Consider the following 20,820-nt stretch of genomic DNA (forward strand, 5'->3'; position numbering starts at 1 on the left):
GCATCTCTCTTTGACAACGTTAAAATCTACTGGCTGTAATAATATTTTCTCGTTCTGGACCACTGTTTCCTTCCCATTTAGAGAAAGGGCTGTGTACAAACACCAGACCCGGTTTTCTGTCGAGCAAACAGACCCGGGAGCTACTGAACCGGCAGGAATTTTCTATATTTTAGAAAACATGTATGAGATTGAAATAGCACCTGTTAGTTGATGTTATTTAGAACACACAGGTACACTACACGCCATCTTGCCTCTTCTCAGAGAATGTGGGCAAATGACCTGACTTCCCCTCTTTCCGAACATGCAATCAGGAGCTCTACATTGTTGAAGGATCAAAGACACCGCCGACATTAGGGATCACACGGGCTGATGGTAAGTTACATTTTCAACCTTCGCACGACCTTTTGAGCTCCTCGATGAACATGAAACATTAAGATAATAAAGCTGGAAGCAGCAAGGCAGTACAAGGATTAAATCACTGAGGGTCACACGAGAGATCCGTAGTGGCAGAGCGAGAATTTTAACACGGTTCAGCTCTACACTTCTATTCCAGCACACCTCGAAGAAGTTGACTGCATCATCTCTTTGCAACTGGGAAAACGATTTAATGAGTAGTTGTCAGAAGACAAATGGCTTCTCTACAATGTGGGTCTTTGTTCTTTGCCTTTGGGAGTTCCTCTCGTGTTCGACCTGCGAGGATCCGAGGATGACAATGATGTTTTACTCATGAGGTTTGCTCTGTAAGAGAATATCCTGTTGGACAGGTTCCCCGTGAGTTGCAGCATAAGAGATTCATAAAAACTCACTCAGGGCTTTTTCCCCCACCCTCAAAAGAACTCTTCCCTTTGCCAATAGGCCTTATATCTACCATGTACCAGCTGACACTGCATCATTTATGCCATTTGACAGACGTTCTTATCCAGAGTGATTTAGTTCATAATCATGGGGCAGACCTGAGACAATGTGGGTGTCTTGCCTCTGAATTTTTAAATCCTAGACAACACAGCAATATTATAAAAAGAACCTGTGATTGCAATAAGCTTTGTTTATGTTCGGCAACCAAATTACATGTGTGTGAGAGAGAGAGAGAGAGAGAGAGAGAGAGAGAGAGAGAGTTGTGTTTAACTGTTTCATTACCAAGAGTTCGTCCATGCTGGTCTGGCATTTTTCCAAGTTAATGCGCTTGATCGCTACCTTTTCCTTCCTGGGCACGCAGTACGCTGCCTGGACAACTGCAGTGGCTCCACTCCCTGCAACAAAGCAAGTATTCATGTTAAAGTCATTGTTTCAACAGGGTCATATTAAAACAAAAGGGGACCACCCATGCACCCGAGAGTCGTGTGGTAGTTTGTCTAGCGTCGAGACGCTTACAGAAGCTTACATTAACTGCAGCTTTCCATTAGCAAGGCAGTCTGTACCCAATCTAATGCCATAAGTACAATCCGAATGCTCTCGGATCAGGTCCTACCTGTTAGCATCCTGCCAGGTTCCAGGGACACAACCCTTCTCAGGTAAGAGCTAGACGGCTAAAGCTAAATCACCAGCTTAGCCGATGTAATGTCAGGCACCAAGCAACGAGGAGGACCGGCGCACCGCACCACACCATCTACAGACAGAGGACATTCTAAACTTGGATTTCAAATTTACTTCTAAGGTTAATCTCTAGAGTCGTTTAATGAGCTTGTGCTAAAGGCGCCGCTGACTGGCATCGGAGTGAACAGAGCAGAGAGAGGGCCTTTCAATACTCAGTTGGACTGATATTAAGGCTATGGTAAGAAGATATTACCGATATCTAGTTTCGATATTTGATTGTGCTGTTATTCTATTTTAAATTTGATTTCTATTGTAAAACACACACTCTCCACCACCCGAGGAGCCTAATAAACCAGCATGTGTCATATATGCACCGAGAGGTCACCTGTACACCAACGACAGAGTCCCTCCTTCATTCCCCGCAGCACAGCTTCCCCTAGTCTACTGTACTGAGTGTGTCACGGGCTGCTGTTATTTATTTCTTTCCCCTTCCATCAGCTTTCATCAACATCCCAAGGGCCCTCCGTGTGCCCGGATATTAACAAAGTCCTCTTTGTTTAGTATTTTCATTGAGCCAGCGGGGCACCGTGGATTAAAGGAAGGAGGGAAAAACACAAGTGCCCTCTTTTTTTTAATTAAAACCTGATTTCTAACCATATTCATACGACAGATTAACCCCTAAACACACGAGGTGACAGCTGAACACAAAACAGCAGTCCAAATATTTGGGGGAAAAGAGTGCTTCAGAATGTTTTAAGCGAGGCTGTTTTTCCATGGCACTTAAGCGTAAGTTTCCCAAATGAACAAGAACCAATGGAAACCATGAATCTTCCTCAGAGACAACACTTTCCAGTCGTTTTATGTCTAAAAGTCTAAACGACCTTAGCTTATTAGTTCTTCTTTACTGTATTCTTTAGGATAATTCTACTGAAGCTGACAGAAAAACAACTGGCTTTGCTCTTAGGGTTTGTGCGGTGGCAACCCTCCCTGGTTTCTCTGCTCACGGTGCAAGCTAGCATGGGCATCTGGGGCAGCTACGGCCGTGAGGTTAGAGAAGCGAGCTTGAGGTCTGAGGGTCGCTGGTGCTGTTCCCGGTACCGGAAGAGACCGGCAGGTGAAAACTCATTCACGGCTGAGCAAGGCCCCTACCCCCAAACAGCCCCCTGGGCGCTGAGGTGGTCACAGCCCACTGTTCCGGCTGTGTGTTCACTGCCCCTAGTGTGTGTGTGTGTTCACTGCCCCTAGTGTGTGTGTGTGTGTGTGTGTGTTCACTGCCCCTAGTGTGTGTGTGTGTGTGTTCACTGCCCCTAGTGTGTGTGTGTGTGTGTGCAGAATTACTCATTAGTGTGTGTGTGTGTGTGTGTTCACTGCCCCTAGTGTGTGTGTGTGTGTGTGTGTGTGTGTGTGTGTTCACTGCCCCTAGTGTGTGTGTGTGTGTGTGTGTGTGTGTGAAGAATTACTCATTAGTGTGTGTGTGTGTGTGTGTTCACTGCCCCTAGTGTGTGTGTGTGTGTGTGTGTGTGAAGAATTACTCACTAGTGTGTGTTTGTGTGTTCACTGCCACAGATGGGAGTAATGCAGAGAAGCGAGATCCCCAAGGGATCAATAAAGTTGTTTCATTGTCCTTCAATGTATTAAAGTGTTCAGTGGCATTCAGCAGCTGTTTGAAAAGAAGCAGTGCTTTGGCCTCAAATGTGTCAGAGGAAGCACATGCTTGTCCCTGATGAGTCAGTGTGCGATTAGAGCAGATTCCATGAAAGGGTGAGATTGGCACTTACTAATAACTGCAGAGAATAGTTTGCAGAAGTTTGAGGATAAACTTTTTTTTCTTCTATAAAAAGCCAAAAATAATAAAAATAACTAAGGAAAAAGCTAAATACTAGACAGTAAAATGTGTAAATGACAGTACATGGTCTGGAATGACAACCCACCTTTTAGTGACAATATTGTTATCCCTTTTAAATCTGTCAGTGCTCATGTTTTGATTCACACAACGTGAATCCCTGAACCATTAACAGACACACACACAGCACACACTCAGGAACAGGTCGTCCAACCCAGAGGATCACTACCTTTCATCAATCAGAAGCAGGGTCTATATTTAATTCTCCAACCAGACATGAAGTGGAGGGATGGGAGGTTACATACGCAGAAGGGAATGGGGATCGTGTTACCGATGCCAGCACTGACTCAAAGTCCAACGTTAATTCCCAAACAGCCGATCAGTCCTCAGGCATGAGCCTGCGGCCAATTTGGAGCAGAGTAATTACCCTCCGACAGGAACGCTTTCGTTTCTTAGATTGCTTCTTGTTCTAAAATTTAGAGATACAGATGTTTAAATTTTAAGATGTTACAAATGCTTAGTCAAAAAACAACTGCAAACAAACACAAAAACCCCAACCACGTATCTTCAAAAGCTTCTTTGAACTTGGCATAGATCACTAAATGGAGAGGAAACCTGAGATAACGCTGTTGACTTCAGCTAAATAGAAATGACGCAAGATTTTCCGATAAAATCTCTGAAATACCTTCACATTCATAGTCTATTAGAGGGTACTATTAGGTGAGGACAAAGTTCAGCACACTCACTGAAACTCCACGTTCTTAAGATAAACTCAAAATGAAAAAGGTGAAACTTATCTACCGCCTTAAAGTGAGGCAAATCCATCACCACAATGGGAACAATGCAGCAAGTAAAGCCAGCTTCAAAGAGCCTTAATCAGCCACATGGGTGATGACACCCTGAGGGAATATCAAACAAATTTGCTGTAGAGTGTTGTCTGATTGCAGACTTGAGCAAGGAAAACCCAGGGTGTGTTCTTCAAAAGCTTACCATGTGGCACTATTACAGGACAAACACCGGCATCATTCTTTCCCCTGCACTGTACGACTGATCCACAGCACTCCTCTTTTTATTTAATGCAGGTCTGTTTCTGATTGCCAGTTTCTAACTCAAATAATTCAATATTAGGTTACTAGGTGACCACATTAGAGAATTAAGTAAAGAGCCAGCTGACGTTATTTGGTTACACCCCAGCTGGCTGCTGTCCCAACCCCACAAACCAGTGTGTGCACCATCACAACCACCAGGAACGATTCTGATCCTTTTAAGAGCATTTGCTGAAGCCTTTTTGAGACAAATAATGCCCTCAGCTCTAAAAGGTAATGTGCAAACTGTTTTAAAAGTCCTAATTCTACATTAAACTGTTAAAATTTGGTTCTGTAAAATCAATGAAGAAAGTGTCAACACTGTTCTCAGAGCCCAGGCCTGAACAACACTGAATTTACACTGTGGAAATCCAACCAACTTCTAACACCAAACTTTGAACATGTGGGGGGAGTGTGGTGTTTTCTCCCTGTGTCGTTGGTTTCCTCCAGATGCACTGGTTTCCCTCCAGAGTCCAAACACCCATGTCGACCAGTGGACGGGCTGCGTCCATGAGCGATGCCCAGTGCTGGACTGTTGCTCTGCTTAGTGTGTGCTCCTGCCTTGCACCCAATGACACCGGGTAGGGTCTGGACTCACCACGAGCCTGATCAGGATGAAGTGGTTACAGAAAACGAATGAATGAATGAGCCCTGGCTGAATGGACATTGCTACCTCAGAGCGCTCATGGTGAATAAGCTCCTTCAGGCTGAGTCCTGTGTTTGCATTTCCTCCAACCGGCTCCTTCTTCTAATATCAGGAGCCCTTCATTACGTTTCTGCTGCGTGCCTCACATTCCTCACATTATTGAAGCCTTCAGTGAGAAATGTCACATTTAGGGCTTAATGCCTCCCCCAAGAAACTATCTGCCCTCATTCTGACCCCCAGCCCCGCTCAGCTCCGCTCCTGTCCTCTGTAAAGGCGAAAGATTAATCGCTGCTATACACAGCTCAACCAAAGCATTAAAATGACATCCTTGATCTGGAAATATACATTATAAATTATGGCAACGTATTTGATTTGTTTGAGGATCGTTTTATGAAGCTAGAACATTTAGCTATTTGTTTATTTGTTGAGAAGTTAAAAACCTGGATGAGCATTATCCAACTGGGCTGATTTTATTGTTTTCTCCAGGGTTAGCACATGTTAAACGTGCACATTGCTACATTTAAATACAATAAGCCTCTGAAAATGTAAGCATTTTCCAGTAGTAAAACTTCTATCTAACTCCAGAGTCTTCCTTTCATTGACCTTTCCTAATAAAATCCCATCATTAAATCTCCTACACCACAGGCTTCACACAGATCTGGAAATTTGATCCGAATCTGAGACGTCCAAATATTTGCTTAACTTCAGGCAATGGCTAGAAACTGGAAAGCTCCCTGGAGGGTTTCAGACGTCTTACAACTCGATTCACAGAAGAGAGCTCCTTAAATGTAATGCTTCATGAAGGAGAAATTGTTCTGCGTTTTTAATCCTCTTTTCACCACATGGACACAGCTAAAATCAGAATTCCAGGAAAAGAAATGAATAAAAGTGATTTTATTTATGACCTGTTAGTACATTATGCAATTTGAATACTTCATTCAAAGTTATGGAGACTCCAGTCTAATACCTTTATTTATTTATTTTTTTTGCGTGCATACCTAGTTTTGACTTTGGATATTCATTCATTCATTCATCTGTAACCCTCATCCAGTTCAGGGTCGCGGTGGGTCCAGAGCCTACCTGGAATCATTGGGTGCAAGGCAGGAACACACCCTGGAGGGGGCGCCAGTCCTTCACAGGGCAACACACACTCACACATTCACACCTACGGACACTTTTGAGTCTCCAATCCACATACCAACGTGTGTTTTGGACTGTGGGAGGAAACCAGAGCACCCGGAGGAAACCCACGCAGACACAGGAAGAACACACCACACTCCTCACAGACAGTCACCCGGAGGAAACCCACGCAGACACAGAGAGAACACACCACACTCCTCACAGACAGTCACCCGGAGCAGGACTCGAACCCACAACCTCCAGGCCCCTGGAGCTGTGTGACTGCGACACTAAATTCTGCGCCACCGTGCCGCCCGACTTTGGATATTGACTTATGGTATTACTTTAAAAATATAAAAAGCTTCTCCAAAGGTAATTTTCTGAATTTTGGATTCAGAATGATTTTAAATAAATAAATAAAGATGACAACATCAGAACGATAGATCGAGCTGCTGGAGGAAACAGTTCTGAGGGAAAAGGGTTAATTTTTTCCGTTAGAGGAGACCCACAGCTTTTTGAGATGGAAATACCAGAGTCATAACCAGACCATTTGTCCTGAGAAGTAACCAAAACAATGGACCTGCTGAGTGCACTTTAGAGAGAGGGCTTCCCCCTTCACAAGCGTTCATTTCAAACAGGGAGCGTGAGCCAAACGCAGAGGTATGAGACAAGGTCTGGCTCTCTTTTTTTTTTACGTTTTAAAATGGTCCTTATTAATTCCACGAGAATCAAAATTCTAGGAAACATACATCAATTGACAGTAAATCAAACTGTTGCCTAGTTCTTTTATTTATAGTGCAGCTAAACGAATAAGGGGTGTGTGTTAAATCGCCTGGGATTTTGTTCATTTAGAAACCATCAGCTAAAATAAAACCGCACCATGTGTCCTAGTGTCCCGAAAGACCTTTATCTGTGTACGTGAAGACAGCATCGTAAAGACTACTTCATTTCCTAAATGAATACGCTCAGTATTTGAGTTCTTGAAAAAAGCTACAATGACTAGCTGCTAATAAATTAACATCAGGCCCTTTACAAGTTACGGGACTCGTCGCTGCAAACCCACTCTACTGCATGCCACATGCTAAAACAGCATCCAAGGGCTTGCTTCTTAGTAACACGCAATCTCTAGCTGCTTGTTCAGCACTGACTTTTACTCCCTGCTTTCAAGGTTCCACCTTAAATACCATTGTCCTATTTTCATTTGTGAGGAAAACAAGTAGCAAATCTTTTATTCTGAATAAACATGGAGTACGATCTCTGGCCTGTGCTTTTTGTCTTTCGATAGGAACCTCACACAGATTCATTTATCTTTTCTCTGCTTTAACACTGAATAATCTGTAGATCTTCTGAAATAACATGACACTGCATTGTACCTAGCATTGTGTATGTGATATATGATGTGGAAAGATACATGACGACATCAAATTGTAGTACAGCGTATGACAGCAGTGTGATGCAGTACATCATATTAAGGTTATTACAATTTACATAGGCTCCATATTTATTGAACCTATCATAGCTGCATATTTTTTGATGAATCATAGGTCATATTTCTCTCAATATATGAATGCATATGACTCATCACAGCACTGAGAAAACCCTCTTATCGGTTATCTGAGATTTATTACTGTGTTCAAGCCTATCAAAACGGAGACACCTGGGACCTGTCAGAGTCCTCATCCACTCTATACACTGCATTAGACCGGGGTGCTACACACTGGTAACTGGCTACTGCAGCTGTGTTAGGAGCAGATCCATAATCGTCGCTGTCCGATTAAAAACACAAACCTCCGTTTTTGAGGGTTTTTAGTTTCCTGCACCGTCTGAACACAGCAGCTGTCCTTCACACTGTGTGAACATTTCATAACGAACGGACCAATAGAAATGCGGGTGTTTTGGTTTCATTGGACTGCGATGATATGCAAATTCCATGGACAACACAAATACTGATTACGCTGAACAATAACAACACTGATCTGTTTAGAACAAAACCCTCTGATAACCGACTACACCATTTCCACAGTTCTGATTTATGTTTATTTTTAATTTTATAAAATGTCACGCTAAAATGTAGTTGTGGGTACAATGTTTGTGTTATATCAATGCTATATTTCTTTACACTCAAATAGACCTTACTTATGTAGTAAATGTGTGTGGGCTTCTACTCCCTAAAACGTTATTTTTCTTTAAGAGCTGAACCATGCAGCTTTTAAATAAAATAAAATAAAAAATTTACACAACAGCCCCACACTCTTCAGACCATTTTCTCGAAGTTAAACAGGAGCTTGAATTAAATGAGACCAGAAACGGTGGAAAAATAAATGATTGCTCGGACAAATACCCTTTCTGTTAATAACCTGTTTTATAGGAAAAGCAATAAGAGTTAAAAACATCCATCGCTCGGTTCATAACATGTGGCAGGTGACAGGTGAATACAAGCACGCCACGTCTGAAAGCTGCTGCTAACCTGCCAAAACTTATCAGACCTTCGGAAGTATTTTAAATCAGAGTTTCACACAAGTTACTTTCATTTAGTGCGCGAAGAATGCGTTCAGGCAAAAAGAAAATAAACAACTTTGTTTTCGCTGACAGCTGTTTTTTTAAAGTTAATATAAGTTCATGTTGAGAGCAGCACCCGTATATACCTACATCCCACTCAATGTCAAAGCCCATAGCTACAATTATAACAAGGGCATGGTCTTATCAGGGCTGCCTCCGCCTCTGAGGTTGTTAAATCAGCTGGAAAATCATGGCCTACTGTTTTATTAGAACATCAGTATGTTTTATAGCTCAACAGCAGTCAGGTCTGTCATCGTGAATCAGTAGGTTATATCAGCAGGCCACATCCAGCCCAAGATAGCAGCTTCCTAAGCCAATTACTGCCCTTACACTAACAATCTAAGGCCAAACTCGTGATCTTTGCCAAGTAACCCAGTTTAAATAAGGGGTACACGTGTGGCTTTTACCTCCTGGAGCCAAAATGACTGAATGACTGATGCGTGTTTACACTGACATGTTTTCTTGTGGCTTCACACAGACCAAAGGGCCTCTATCAACACGACTTTGACTTACAGCGCGAGTTCTGTATGTTATACATCACATGGTATATTTACAAACCTGATAAAAAGCCAGCACGGCTCCTCGTGTTTGTACAGTCGATAAGTGTATGACATTCAGTGTCTGCTTCAGGAACGACTGGCCTAAACACTAATATATTGGGGGCTATTATTCACCCATTTGCATGTTCGATTAGATAAAATCATATTATAAATAAAATAATAAAGGGGGGTTTGCGAGGCTAACAGGTCCACAGTGTCTGACTGACTCAGTAAAGGGAAGTTCTCTACAACGCTATCATTTATTCAGCTGTAAAAGTCAATGTAAGGTAAAAGTCAGCACCGTATACAAACCAAATTACAGCAGCAGCACGCAGCCAAAGGGAAGTGACCGTAACCTGATAATCGGGAAATCCATATGGCCCTAACTGCTCTTCTTTATCGCACTCCAACTGTGGGCGGCTCCTCTGCAGCTGACACACTTTGAGCTCGAACCAAATCTCTCTGAACAGCTCACCATCGAGACTGTGTTTCACTTCCAAACAGTAAAGTATACTCCACACGAAAAGACAACTCGTTAAAAAGCTGTTTATTTCAATTGTGGAGTCTAGACAATGTCTAAGTACAGATACTGTGTAGATGAAGTTATTTAAAGTAACTTTAAGTGAACAAATAAATCAATAATTAGCTGTTGTTTGTAAAACATTATTTTACCACAGAGGACCAGTGCTCTGAAAGTAGCCGTTCATTTAATTAACTGATTAACTTCACTAAAGACATATTTAAAAATACCAATCCAGACTCTTTAGGTAAATTATTATTTTTTTAAGCAAACTAAATGCAGTCACGGAATCTGGATCGTTTTATAAAGGAAATCCACCAGATCCTTAAATATCTGACTGATTCAATCATGACGATGTTAAACTCATTAGGAGTCTGAACAGGGCGACACACACGCACACATGCACTCACACCTACGGACACTTTTGAGTCTCCAATCCACCTACCAACGTGTGTTTTTGGAGCGTGGGAGGAAACCGGAGCACCCGGAGGAAACCCACGCAGACACAGGGAGAGCACACCACACTCCTCACAAACAGTCACCCAGAGGAAACCCACGCAGACACAGGGAGAACACACCACACTCCTCACAGACAGTCACCCGGAGGAAACCCACGCAGACACAGGGAGAACACACCACTCTCCTCACAGACAATCACCCGGAGGAAACCCACGCAGACACAGGGAGAACACACCACACTCCTCACAGACAGTCACCCGGAGGAAACCCACACAGACACAGGGAGAACACACTCCTCACAGACAGTCACCCGGAGGAAACCCACGCAGACACAGAGAGAACACACCACACTCCTCACAGACAGTCACCCGGAGGAAACCCACGCAGACACAGAGAGAACACACCACACTCCTCACAGACAGTCACCCGGAGGAAACTCACGCAGACACAGGGAGAACACACCACACTCCTCACAGACAGTCACCCGGAGGAAACCCACGCAGACACAGGGAGAACACACCACACTCCTCACAGACAGTCACCCGGAGCGGGACTCGAACCCACAACCTCCAGGACCCTGGAGCTGTGACAGAGACACCACCTGCTGCTCCACCGTGCCGCCAAAAACTACACTAAATAAATCTTAGCTGGGAATAGTTCAGAATATTAGCTGTTGATCTAAGAGCAGCTACAACACTCAAGAGTCTTAAAATGAAACGCACAATTCCCCAGACTCAGAAGTCAATATATAGAAACTTTCCATCAAAAAAAGGCAACATGGAATTCATTTATTTATTCATTCATCGTCAGGAGGTGATATTTACATACACCATTAAACTTTACACCACATTTAAAATAACCCCATTGTTTCTGCACTCTATAACTATGCTATCACTACTATTAGTGATACAGTACTGTTGTGCTGCAGGGTTTTTAAACCCCAACGATATCTCCACTGATGAAAGACTAGAGGACGACCAACACAAACTGTGCAGCAACAGATGAGCTACTGTCTCTGACTTTACATCTACAAGGAGGAACAAAAATGAGGTGTGTCCAGTAGAGTGGTCAGTGAGTGGACAAAACCTCCAGCAGCACTGCTGTGTCTGATCCACTCTACACCAGCACAACACACACTAACACACCACCACCACGTCAGTGTAACTGCAGCGCTGAGAATGATCCTCCACCCAAATCAACAAGAAAACAAAGTGAAAGGGGATAGAACAAGTATGCAGAGCAAAAGGATGTATCTGTAGAACTACAACCAGAACGTAAAAGCTCTGTGAAGCTGAGAGAATGAACAGTGAAGTCTAGAAACAAGGAGATGGCTTTAACGTTAGGGTTGATATCCACCATTCACTCTCTACTGGTTTAGTGCTGACTACAATCAAGTGTGTTTCAGCCCCAGTTTCTTTTGAATGAGCCACAACAGGAGCCAATCAGAGTAAGGGGCATTTACATATATTAGTTTTAATGGCAAGGTCGGTTTAATTCTGAGGAGATTTAAACTAAAGTAAAAAGAAAGGATACAAACGCGTGTGATTCTGTGAGTAAAGAGTCACAAACGTCCTACATCAACTTCAGGGGAAAATAATAGAATCGCTTTATATTTAAAAATATATTATTACTACCTTAATACGGGCTCTTTATACTCAGGAACACTTCTAGCTGAAAATAATTACGAAATAATTGTCAGATATATGTGTTAAAATTCACTTTAAACTGCACACACACACAGGCCTAGAAGGCATACATCTTTCATATTCGCCAATTCACACAGGAATTTTCCATTCCACCTTAAATGGTGCAGCAGTTCCATTCTGGCGGCTGACTTTTTAAGGTGGAACGGAAAGATTCGAATAAAAAGCCAGTATTAATCTAAAATATGGCGTGTTCTGTTTAATAAAACTCTGAATTTAGACACAGTCATCACACAACTAGTCCAACCGAAAGAAGAAAAGCTTAATAACCTCCGTAGTTTTGCATTACACTACTCCGTTCCACCTTAAATGAAGACACCTCACTCTGAAGAGAGTATTGAGAAGAAAGGTGCTCATACACGTAGCCAACACATACGATAGACAGACACTGACCTAGAACGGTAAAAATGTGGAGCATGTAATGTACTGTTTAAAACGCCCTGTGTCGTTACCCGCCAGCTGTTGCAGCATTTAAGGGGGAATTAGAAAGCTCCAACGCGAAGCCCAGTTTTGGATTGGTTCGCGGCTGTAGCTTGGCTAAGCTATCACTGTGGGCTAAATAAGAGCGCAAAAACATCCAGCGTCTTTAACAAACACTCAGCAAGCACAATATATCCAAAAACCGGGGCTGGAAAAGTGTGAAAGCTCTCACCGATCACCTCCTGCAGCTCGTAGTCGTCCTTGCGGATGGACCAGGTCTGAGAGCTCAGGTCCTCCGACATGGCTTTAACGGCTCTAACGGCGCTATGGGCGCTTCTCTCCGCTCAGTCACTGCCGCACTGCTCTCTCCTGAAACACAATATCAAGACACAACCAGGCGAATTCAGATGTAGGCCGTCCACACACGCGTTTGATACCGTTTCCATACAGCTCCCGCTACTATAATCATTCCCAAAGTTTACAGCAGCCGCCCCGCCTTCACATTCCTGCGGAGACACAGCGCCGCCATACAGGGAGGGGAGGGGCACGTTCCAATCCGAGCCCAAGTGCACTACGTAGGGGGCAATATTTTTTTTTATATCTAAAAAATGTAAGAACTTTTCAGTCTAACACAATCAACAGCATTTATTATTTATGTTGTATATCAATTCGGTTTCGGCACTTTTAAGGATAAAACGTGATACATTCTTAAATAATTATACAAAGTTAAGAAAAAATAAAAATCTGTGAAATCCCAGTTATACCCCTAGATAAGAAGCGCCCTACATGTCACACCGATTTGGGACGCGGCCAAAGAGAACAAGTTAACAGTCACGGCGGCGCAGATACTGAGCAACGACTCTGTCAAAGAGAAATGCACTGATAAGTAAATTTGTCTGAGATGGAAACAGAGTAAATGTGCAAGTCATTTTTATTTCCACAAATACCCTTCAGTAGCAGCAGTGTACATTATGAGTGTAAAGTACAATTCCTTGAAACCAATATAAGTAAATAAATGGCGCAGGCCTCTTGCCTCAGGGCGTTGTTGTGTAAAACGATGATATTTTAGACGTCTGAAAAATATAACAGTTTCTCCAAGTAGCTAAAAATGTGCAGAGAAACCTTTTGTGTTTGCAACATCCATCATGGCGGAAATCAGGCTCCGGGCTGTGTCCCAAATCGAACATACGCCATGCACACTACACACTTGCTCTCGGTGTAAACCGATCTCCTTCTTATTTAATGTAGTAGACAAATGCGGCTTCCTTACTGTTCTGTTCTGAGTTGTATTGCCTCATTTTTTGCAAACACGTGTTTTAATAAAGTATTAACAGCATTAACACGTAATAATAATCACACACGTCTATGTTTCAACACCCACTTGTCAAATGTCACGTTTTGTTGATGTTTCAACATATTCTACATATTCTTTGCAGGCCTCCTGACATTAGGGCAAACTGTTTACTGCCACCTTGTGGCATAAACACACACCTTCTCATGCCTTAGCTTGAATTCTGAAGACTGCTAATACACTGAACTGAGCAGAGTTCGGTTTTATTGAGTAAGAGGATGTTTTAGAGCAGAAACGTTAATAAACAGTCAGTCCTTGCCCATCTCTAAGACTTTGAGCTAACACGTCACTTCCCCCAAATCGTGTTAGCTTTCCAGGTGTAATACAACTCTGTCCTGGTTCTGACAGGTTAGGGTTTGTAAAGTAGTGCCCCAACGCCCCACCGCTCCCCACTGTTAGCCAAAACAAACATCTGCTAACTTGGCAGTTAGTGTTCTCCTACAAGCATGTTCACTTCCTGTTTGGCAACATTGTGTGACTGAAATTTAAAAAAAAATTTGCGCACATTTTAAAAATGTGCCTATGACACTCACAAAATTGCATCTGTGTGTAGTTAAATGAACACAGATACATTTGACCGTTTGTTGCTTTCATAGAAACCCAGAAAACTGGTGGAATTGATAATAATTTAGATTTTTTTGGGAGATTTAAAAAATAATTAAACCATATAAAAATAAAAGCCTGTTATCGTACTTTGTGAACTCAAAAATCACTGCAGCCATTGTATTCCTCATTGTCTCAGTAGATTCGTCATTGAGAGTCAGGAGGAAGGTCACTGTAACGGTCACAATGTCACAATATGAGAATGGAACTCAAATGTTCACTGATTTGTTTTAAACACAAACATTAGTTTTACAGTCATTACTGAACTATGTGTTAGAAATAAACCTAAAGTATGGTCAGAGAACAGCGGTGATAAACATCTGGTAACCCACATTCAGGCAAGTGGGTGGTGTGTTTTGACCAGCTGTGTATCTGACCCTGTGATCAGTGCTTGTGTCAGCATTCTTCTGACATCCTAGGGTTGTGTGTGTGTGTGTGTGAGAGAGAGACACACACAGGAAATGTGGAGGGTTTGTCACAGTAAGCCTCGTTGCCCTTAAAGGGCCAAAATCTTCCTGTTTCCTGCATTTTAGTTTTAGCTCAATACATATTTACACAACCTCTTTTTACTCAATAGAATAAAAGTGTGGCTTTATTACTGTTTCTTTAAACCTGACATATGTAAATGAGCTCTATTTTGATTGACTGCTCTATATTATGCATTATTCAAAAAGCAGTCAGTGATGAAACTCTTTTTATATGTTTTCAGGAGGGATGCACTTATTGGCCCCACATTTAACCCATCATCATCCCATAGACAAATCTGCCTGAAAATGACATATTTCCTTCATTCATTCATTCTCTGTAACCCTTATCCATTTCGGGGCGGCGGTGGGTCCGGAGCCTCCCCAGAATCACTGGCCGCAATGTGGGAACACACCCTGGAGGGGGCGCCAGTCCTTCACAGGGCGACACACATTCACTCACACCTATGGACACTTTTGAGTCTCTATTCCACCTACCAACATGTGTTTTTGGAGCGTGGGAGGAAACCGGAGCACCCGGAGGAAACCCACGCAGACACAGGGAGAACACACCACTCTCCTCACAGAGTCACCCGGAGGAAACCCACGCAGACACAGGGAGAACACACCACACTCCTCACAGACAGTCACCCGGAGGAAACCCACGCAGACACAGGGAGAACACACCACACTCCTCACAGACAGTCACCCGGAGGAAACCCACGCAGACACAGGGAGAACACACCGCACTCCTCACAGACAGTCACCCGGAGGAAACCCACGCAGACACAGGGAGAACACACCGCACTCCTCACAGACAGTCACCCGGAGGAAACCCACGCAGACACAGGGAGAACACACCGCACTCCTCACAGACAGTCACCCGGAGGAAACCCACGCAGACACAGGGAGAACACACCGCACTCCTCACAGACAGTCACCCGGAGGAAACCCACGCAGACACAGGGAGAACACACCACTCTCCTCACAGAGTCACCCGGAGGAAACCCACGCAGACACAGAGAGAACACACCACGCTCCTCACAGACAGTCACCCGGAGGAAACCCACGCAGACACAGGGAGAACACACCGCACTCCTCACAGACAGTCACCCGGAGGAAACCCACGCGGACACAGAGAGAACACACCGCACTCCTCACAGACAGTCACCCGGAGGAAACCCACGCAGACACAGAGAGAACACACCACACTCCTCACAGTCACCTGGAGTAGGTGCTTTTGTGCAAATGTGTTGACATCACAAAAAAGTTAATTAAAATCAAGCAGTTTGGCAGCTCATCTTCTGAAAATGGATGTGGGAGTAAGGCGTCTGTGAGCCCAGTGTGAATCCAAGCACGGTCTTAATACCCAGAGCCCTGCCTTAGACAAACACTCAGCTACGGACAATATCGGGTCAACAGTGATATGTGCGAGATGTGGCGATCATGTGACGTGAATACGAGGCCTGGACGACCTATTACTCAACACCTCTGTTTACATTAGAGCTTTTATTAGGAAAATATTACATTTAAACAAAAACACAGTAATTTCAATTGAAATATCAAAGGATTGAAATGAAACAAAGATTAAACCACAGTGCACAGTTCTTTATCTTAAAAAAGACTGGAACACATAAGAATAACTCTGAATCAATGTAAAAGACTGAAAAGGTTAAATGAGTCAGAGAGCACTGTGCAAACAGACGTTGTTTTGCTTCGTTTACAGACACGTAAACACAGCTGGAGATCTTTGGTCACAGATTTGTTAATATTCTCGACATTGAACAGCGAGGAGCTACAGGACTTCACTGAACACACGATGAAAACAGTTACAGAGCCATGACTCTCATTAATCAAAAACATACGAACAGCAGCCGGAACTCCCCATGAAACCAGTGTTGAGCAACAGGAAGATTACACACTGCTTTTACTTCTTTAATAACTCCTCCCAGGGGTTAAAAATACAATCTGCTTAGTTCTTAAATAAATCCAAATACAACCAGTATTTTCCATCTCAGATTCCCTTTTTAAAGATGTTTGTCAACGTACAGAACGATACACTGAGAGGAATCCAGACTCCACACGACAGAATGACTTTGACTCGGACGAGTCCCCTGTTCAGCAAATGATTCATCTGGGTTCAGACCACAGACTTGAAAGTGACAGACTACAGAGTGGAGCTTGAAACACAACACACACAAAACAATACGTGATAAAAGCACAGATCATTTAAAAAAAAGTCCTTTGTACATTGTTGGAGACGTTTTCATTCTGAAACCCGTGAAATCGACTCTGTTCCTCTTTCTCTCTTTGTTTTAAGTCAGGGATGTAGTTGACTGCTATTTATTGCTGTGAATTGTTTAAGACACTTGTGGAACTCATTGTCAAACTGAAGCTTATCGAGCCCCTATTCATTCTGAGAGATAAATATTTAAAAAGACGCTTGAGAAAGGGCTGATCCAAATGATCACTAATGGGGCTATAATATTTAAACATTTTAAACTCTTAAACACTGGGGACAGAGGTAGGATACCCGCCCACAGCCATGGCACCGTGTTACTGCCCGAGCTGGGAACTGAACCCTAGTCCGGTACGTGGATGGTAGTGGTGCTGTCCACCGTCCTGTTCAACACCATCCTTCTACCTCCATAACTCCTGACTGCTCGATTTAACCACATCCCAAACTCCTCCGAGTCCTCGGTCTTGGTCACTCAGCTCCTCGTTCAGGCGAGAGACAAAGCCCTGGCCAATCGATTCCAGAACCAGGTCTGTGTACACGGCCGTGTGTAGTCGCAGATGGTCAGGAAGCGGAGGATGCTGGGAAAAGGCCTCTTCATGGGCTTGTAGACCACAGGGATCAACCGTTTGGTGCGAGCTCCTGCGGAGAGGAAGAAAACAACGGAATGAGCTGCATCATGGTCGTTAAACGTGGGTTTCATATTTTACAAAATAATCCGCCTAAGGTGTTAAGACTAGAACCAGATTTGTGTGAACAACAACAAACCAGATGTTAATATCAGATCCACTCTGAATGTCATCACCGAAAGTCACCGCAATTTATTAAGAACAGTCAAATCAAACTGATGAGAGGCTGATTTTGATGGATATTAACATGTTTAGACGAGTAACGCCTACAGCCTTCATCACAACACCACAGGAACTGAAAGAGGTCACAGGAAGCTCTGATAGAGAAAATGTAGAGCGCACACAGCTGCATCGATTTACATCAACAGTTTCTCACTGGAAACTGGAGTGGGGAAGTATTTACCTGGACACAGACTGAGGGCGAACTTGGTCTGGAAGTCGCAGGCATCGCTGTCCAGGTAATCATCAGAAATGACCACCACCATCCGCTTACACCTGAGGAGCAGCACACCACAGCGTTACGCAATCAATTCCTTTCTGCTGCGTCATCCCAAACCTAGCACTGCGCTCAGCAAAAGTAGTTCCCCGAGACCCGAGATGAACCCTCCTAGACCCCAGAGTCCAACAACCACAGCCCCAAAGGCTCTTTTATTTGTGACTGAAGAGGCAGGCTTTAGGTGGAAACAAGGTGATGTCCTGTCAATTCAAACAAAAAGACCGGCCGTGCTCATGTGGATAAGCAGCTGATATCAACCTTTAAAACTCACCTTTTCTCAATGAGCTCGCTGGTGATGGTCCACACACACGTTCCGGGAAGGACGTCTCTGTCGAACACACACAGCCTGAGGTTGTACTGCGTCTGCTCCAGCTGTTTGATCATCTCGTGCACGAACTGGAAGTCACTCTGACAGTAGCAAATAAAGGCATCGAACGTCTCTGGCATAGGGAGCGCAGACAAGAGACAAAATACACAGATGAGTACAGCAGAGCTAGAGAGAGACGTGATGTAGTGAGAACCACGGACTGTTTAATAAAGTTATACTGTTATTACAAAACTACTACTGCCCTGTATTACTATGGGAGGATGGTAGGACTAGTGCATGTACATGGCAGTAAACAAAAAACAGGTGAGAGTGTTTTACAAACCATCATCGACTGTGAATCCTGGTTCCAAGTGTCTACTGTCCACCACTGGAACTTGAAGAGGCTTCTCCAAATAATTCTTACAGTTCTCATCTACAACAGAAAACAGGTTAAATGTTAACGGACCTCAGTCCTTTTACTGGAAGTACAGCTACACAGACACTCCTAAACAGTGTATATCCTTAAATATGTAGACACCCTGACCCTATATCTGTAGCGATTCTGCTCCACTGTGGACGGTGTGGTTTTATAATCTCCATAGGAAAAGCAGGAAATGAAATGAACAGCTGCACATTAACGGTTATTTATACACACAAGACTCATATACAACATCACAACAAGACCACTGTCTTTCAGTTTACCGCCTCACACAAGAACTTCATTATTAGTCACAGGGTGCAGTCGGACGGGTGGAGAACACTCAGTTCAGCAACAGTGAGGGGTTTAAAACTCCAGCAGCGGCTGCTGTGTCTGATCCACTTGCACAGTGCAGCACATACTAATAAATACACGACCACGTCAGTGTCACTGCAGCCTTCTGTGGTGGTCCTAATCATTAAAGAACAGGGTGAGGGACTAACAAACTGCTTCAAACAGCAGAAATAAGAGCGAGTCTCACCTATAAGGCCCCTGAGGTCCAGGATAATGTCTTTCCTCTCAATCTTCTCCAGGAGAGAGAGCAGGTTTCCCACCGTGGCCGCGGGCTTGGTCTGCCATTCGTCCAGCAGCGCTTGAGTGGGGCTCTCTCGCTTCTCGAAGTTTTTTATCTCCAGGTAAGTGAAGTCCATCTCCTCGGCGAGGTCCGCCCAGTCCGAGGCCACGGTGTTGGAGGGGTTCAGGTAAAGACCCAGTCTCTTCCTCACCCTGTAGTTCAGCGCTGTGGCAGGAACCGAGCCGTAATCCACAGCGTTACCTGAGGAAGGTGAGGGGGACGAAGAGGCCATTTCTGCTGCGAAAAAGGAAAGCGCTTCTTTTTTTTTTACCTCCCCAACTAATTTCCCGACGTTTTCCCTCTGACAGTCTCTGTTTTCACAGAACAGCAGGTCCTCACAACTCCATGAACCACTCCTTATTCCCTTCTTTCCCCCGTGACTTCTGGGAAGACCTCCTAAAAGTGCACTCCTCTACTTTCTGAGCTCAGCTTCGAGAATGAGGAAAGGACCGCGTCACTCTGACGCAACGGGCAACTGGCCAATAGACGACGAGAATGTTTGTTTTTGTGTTTCCACTTGTAGTGCGTTATTAACCCGTTCACACACACAGCTTGTATAATCTTCAAAGGCAAACACTGACCAATCACCATGTCCAATGCCAAAGCCTGGCTTGAGGGGTATAAAAGCCCCAGGCCAGCACTGGGTGGTGGGGCAGTGGAACAGTGTTCTCTCGGGTGACTAACCGCCATCTTACTAGCATTCGCTATTCAGAACTGAAATCACTTTTTTGTGGCTCAGTACCATCAAATCCTCGCAGAAACGTGGAAGCCCTTGGGCTAAAGCCTTCCCAGAGGATTAGAGGCTGTTACTGGAAAAAAAAAATGAGGGACTAACTCCCAAATTCCCCCAGTTACATGAAGACGAGGGCGTGGCTTGTCTCAGAGGCCCACCAAATATGGGCAAAATGACTTCCGACGCTTTAACGGTTTTCAGGAGTTACAGCCAAGACACTGAAAATCAGGATAAATATCTGGATTACTTTGTTACTAATGTGTACTTAGAATGGAACATGTATTTAAATAGAATTGCTGTTAATTATTTAGCTTTAATTTATTAGTTTAATACATTTTAAGGCATTAGCTCCGCTAATTATTGCCTAGAAATGGAACATTTATGGATGACAGATGTAAATAGATTTATATAAATGGAACTCTATGTAAAAAGAGCTGTTCTTATACAGTTACACTTTCCATTCTGCAGCCGTTAACCAGCTGCGTTTCTCTTCTCTTTTCTTATCACACGGACCTTTTTATAG

General features: G+C 43.7%; 2 protein-coding genes across 2 annotated transcripts in view; both read right to left on the bottom strand.

Annotated features, from left to right (window-relative positions):
* The window catches only part of oxsr1b (oxidative stress responsive kinase 1b), a 45,966-nt gene extending 33,041 nt beyond the window's left edge, over positions 1-12,925 (bottom strand). The window contains exons 1-2 of the mRNA XM_066642396.1: positions 12,659-12,925; positions 1,138-1,250 (exon numbers count right to left, since the gene is read on the bottom strand). Of these exons, the coding sequence (XP_066498493.1) occupies positions 1,138-1,250; positions 12,659-12,728 (183 nt within the window). The 5' untranslated portion in view covers positions 12,729-12,925. The remainder of the gene's footprint in view (positions 1-1,137; positions 1,251-12,658) is intronic.
* A 3,392-nt stretch (positions 12,926-16,317) lies between these two features.
* myd88 (MYD88 innate immune signal transduction adaptor) lies at positions 16,318-20,122 on the bottom strand. The gene is made up of 5 exons (XM_066642411.1): positions 19,472-20,122; positions 18,856-18,945; positions 18,477-18,645; positions 18,113-18,204; positions 16,318-17,722 (listed from the first exon to the last, which is right to left on the bottom strand). Exons 1-5 carry the CDS (start codon positions 19,794-19,796, stop codon positions 17,568-17,570), a joined length of 831 nt encoding a protein of 276 aa, XP_066498508.1. The 5' UTR covers positions 19,797-20,122; the 3' UTR covers positions 16,318-17,567.
* Positions 20,123-20,820: the final 698 nt, after the last annotated feature.

This window comes from Hoplias malabaricus, chromosome 1, assembly GCF_029633855.1.
Source record: "Hoplias malabaricus isolate fHopMal1 chromosome 1, fHopMal1.hap1, whole genome shotgun sequence".
Classification (NCBI taxonomy): domain Eukaryota; kingdom Metazoa; phylum Chordata; class Actinopteri; order Characiformes; family Erythrinidae; genus Hoplias; species Hoplias malabaricus.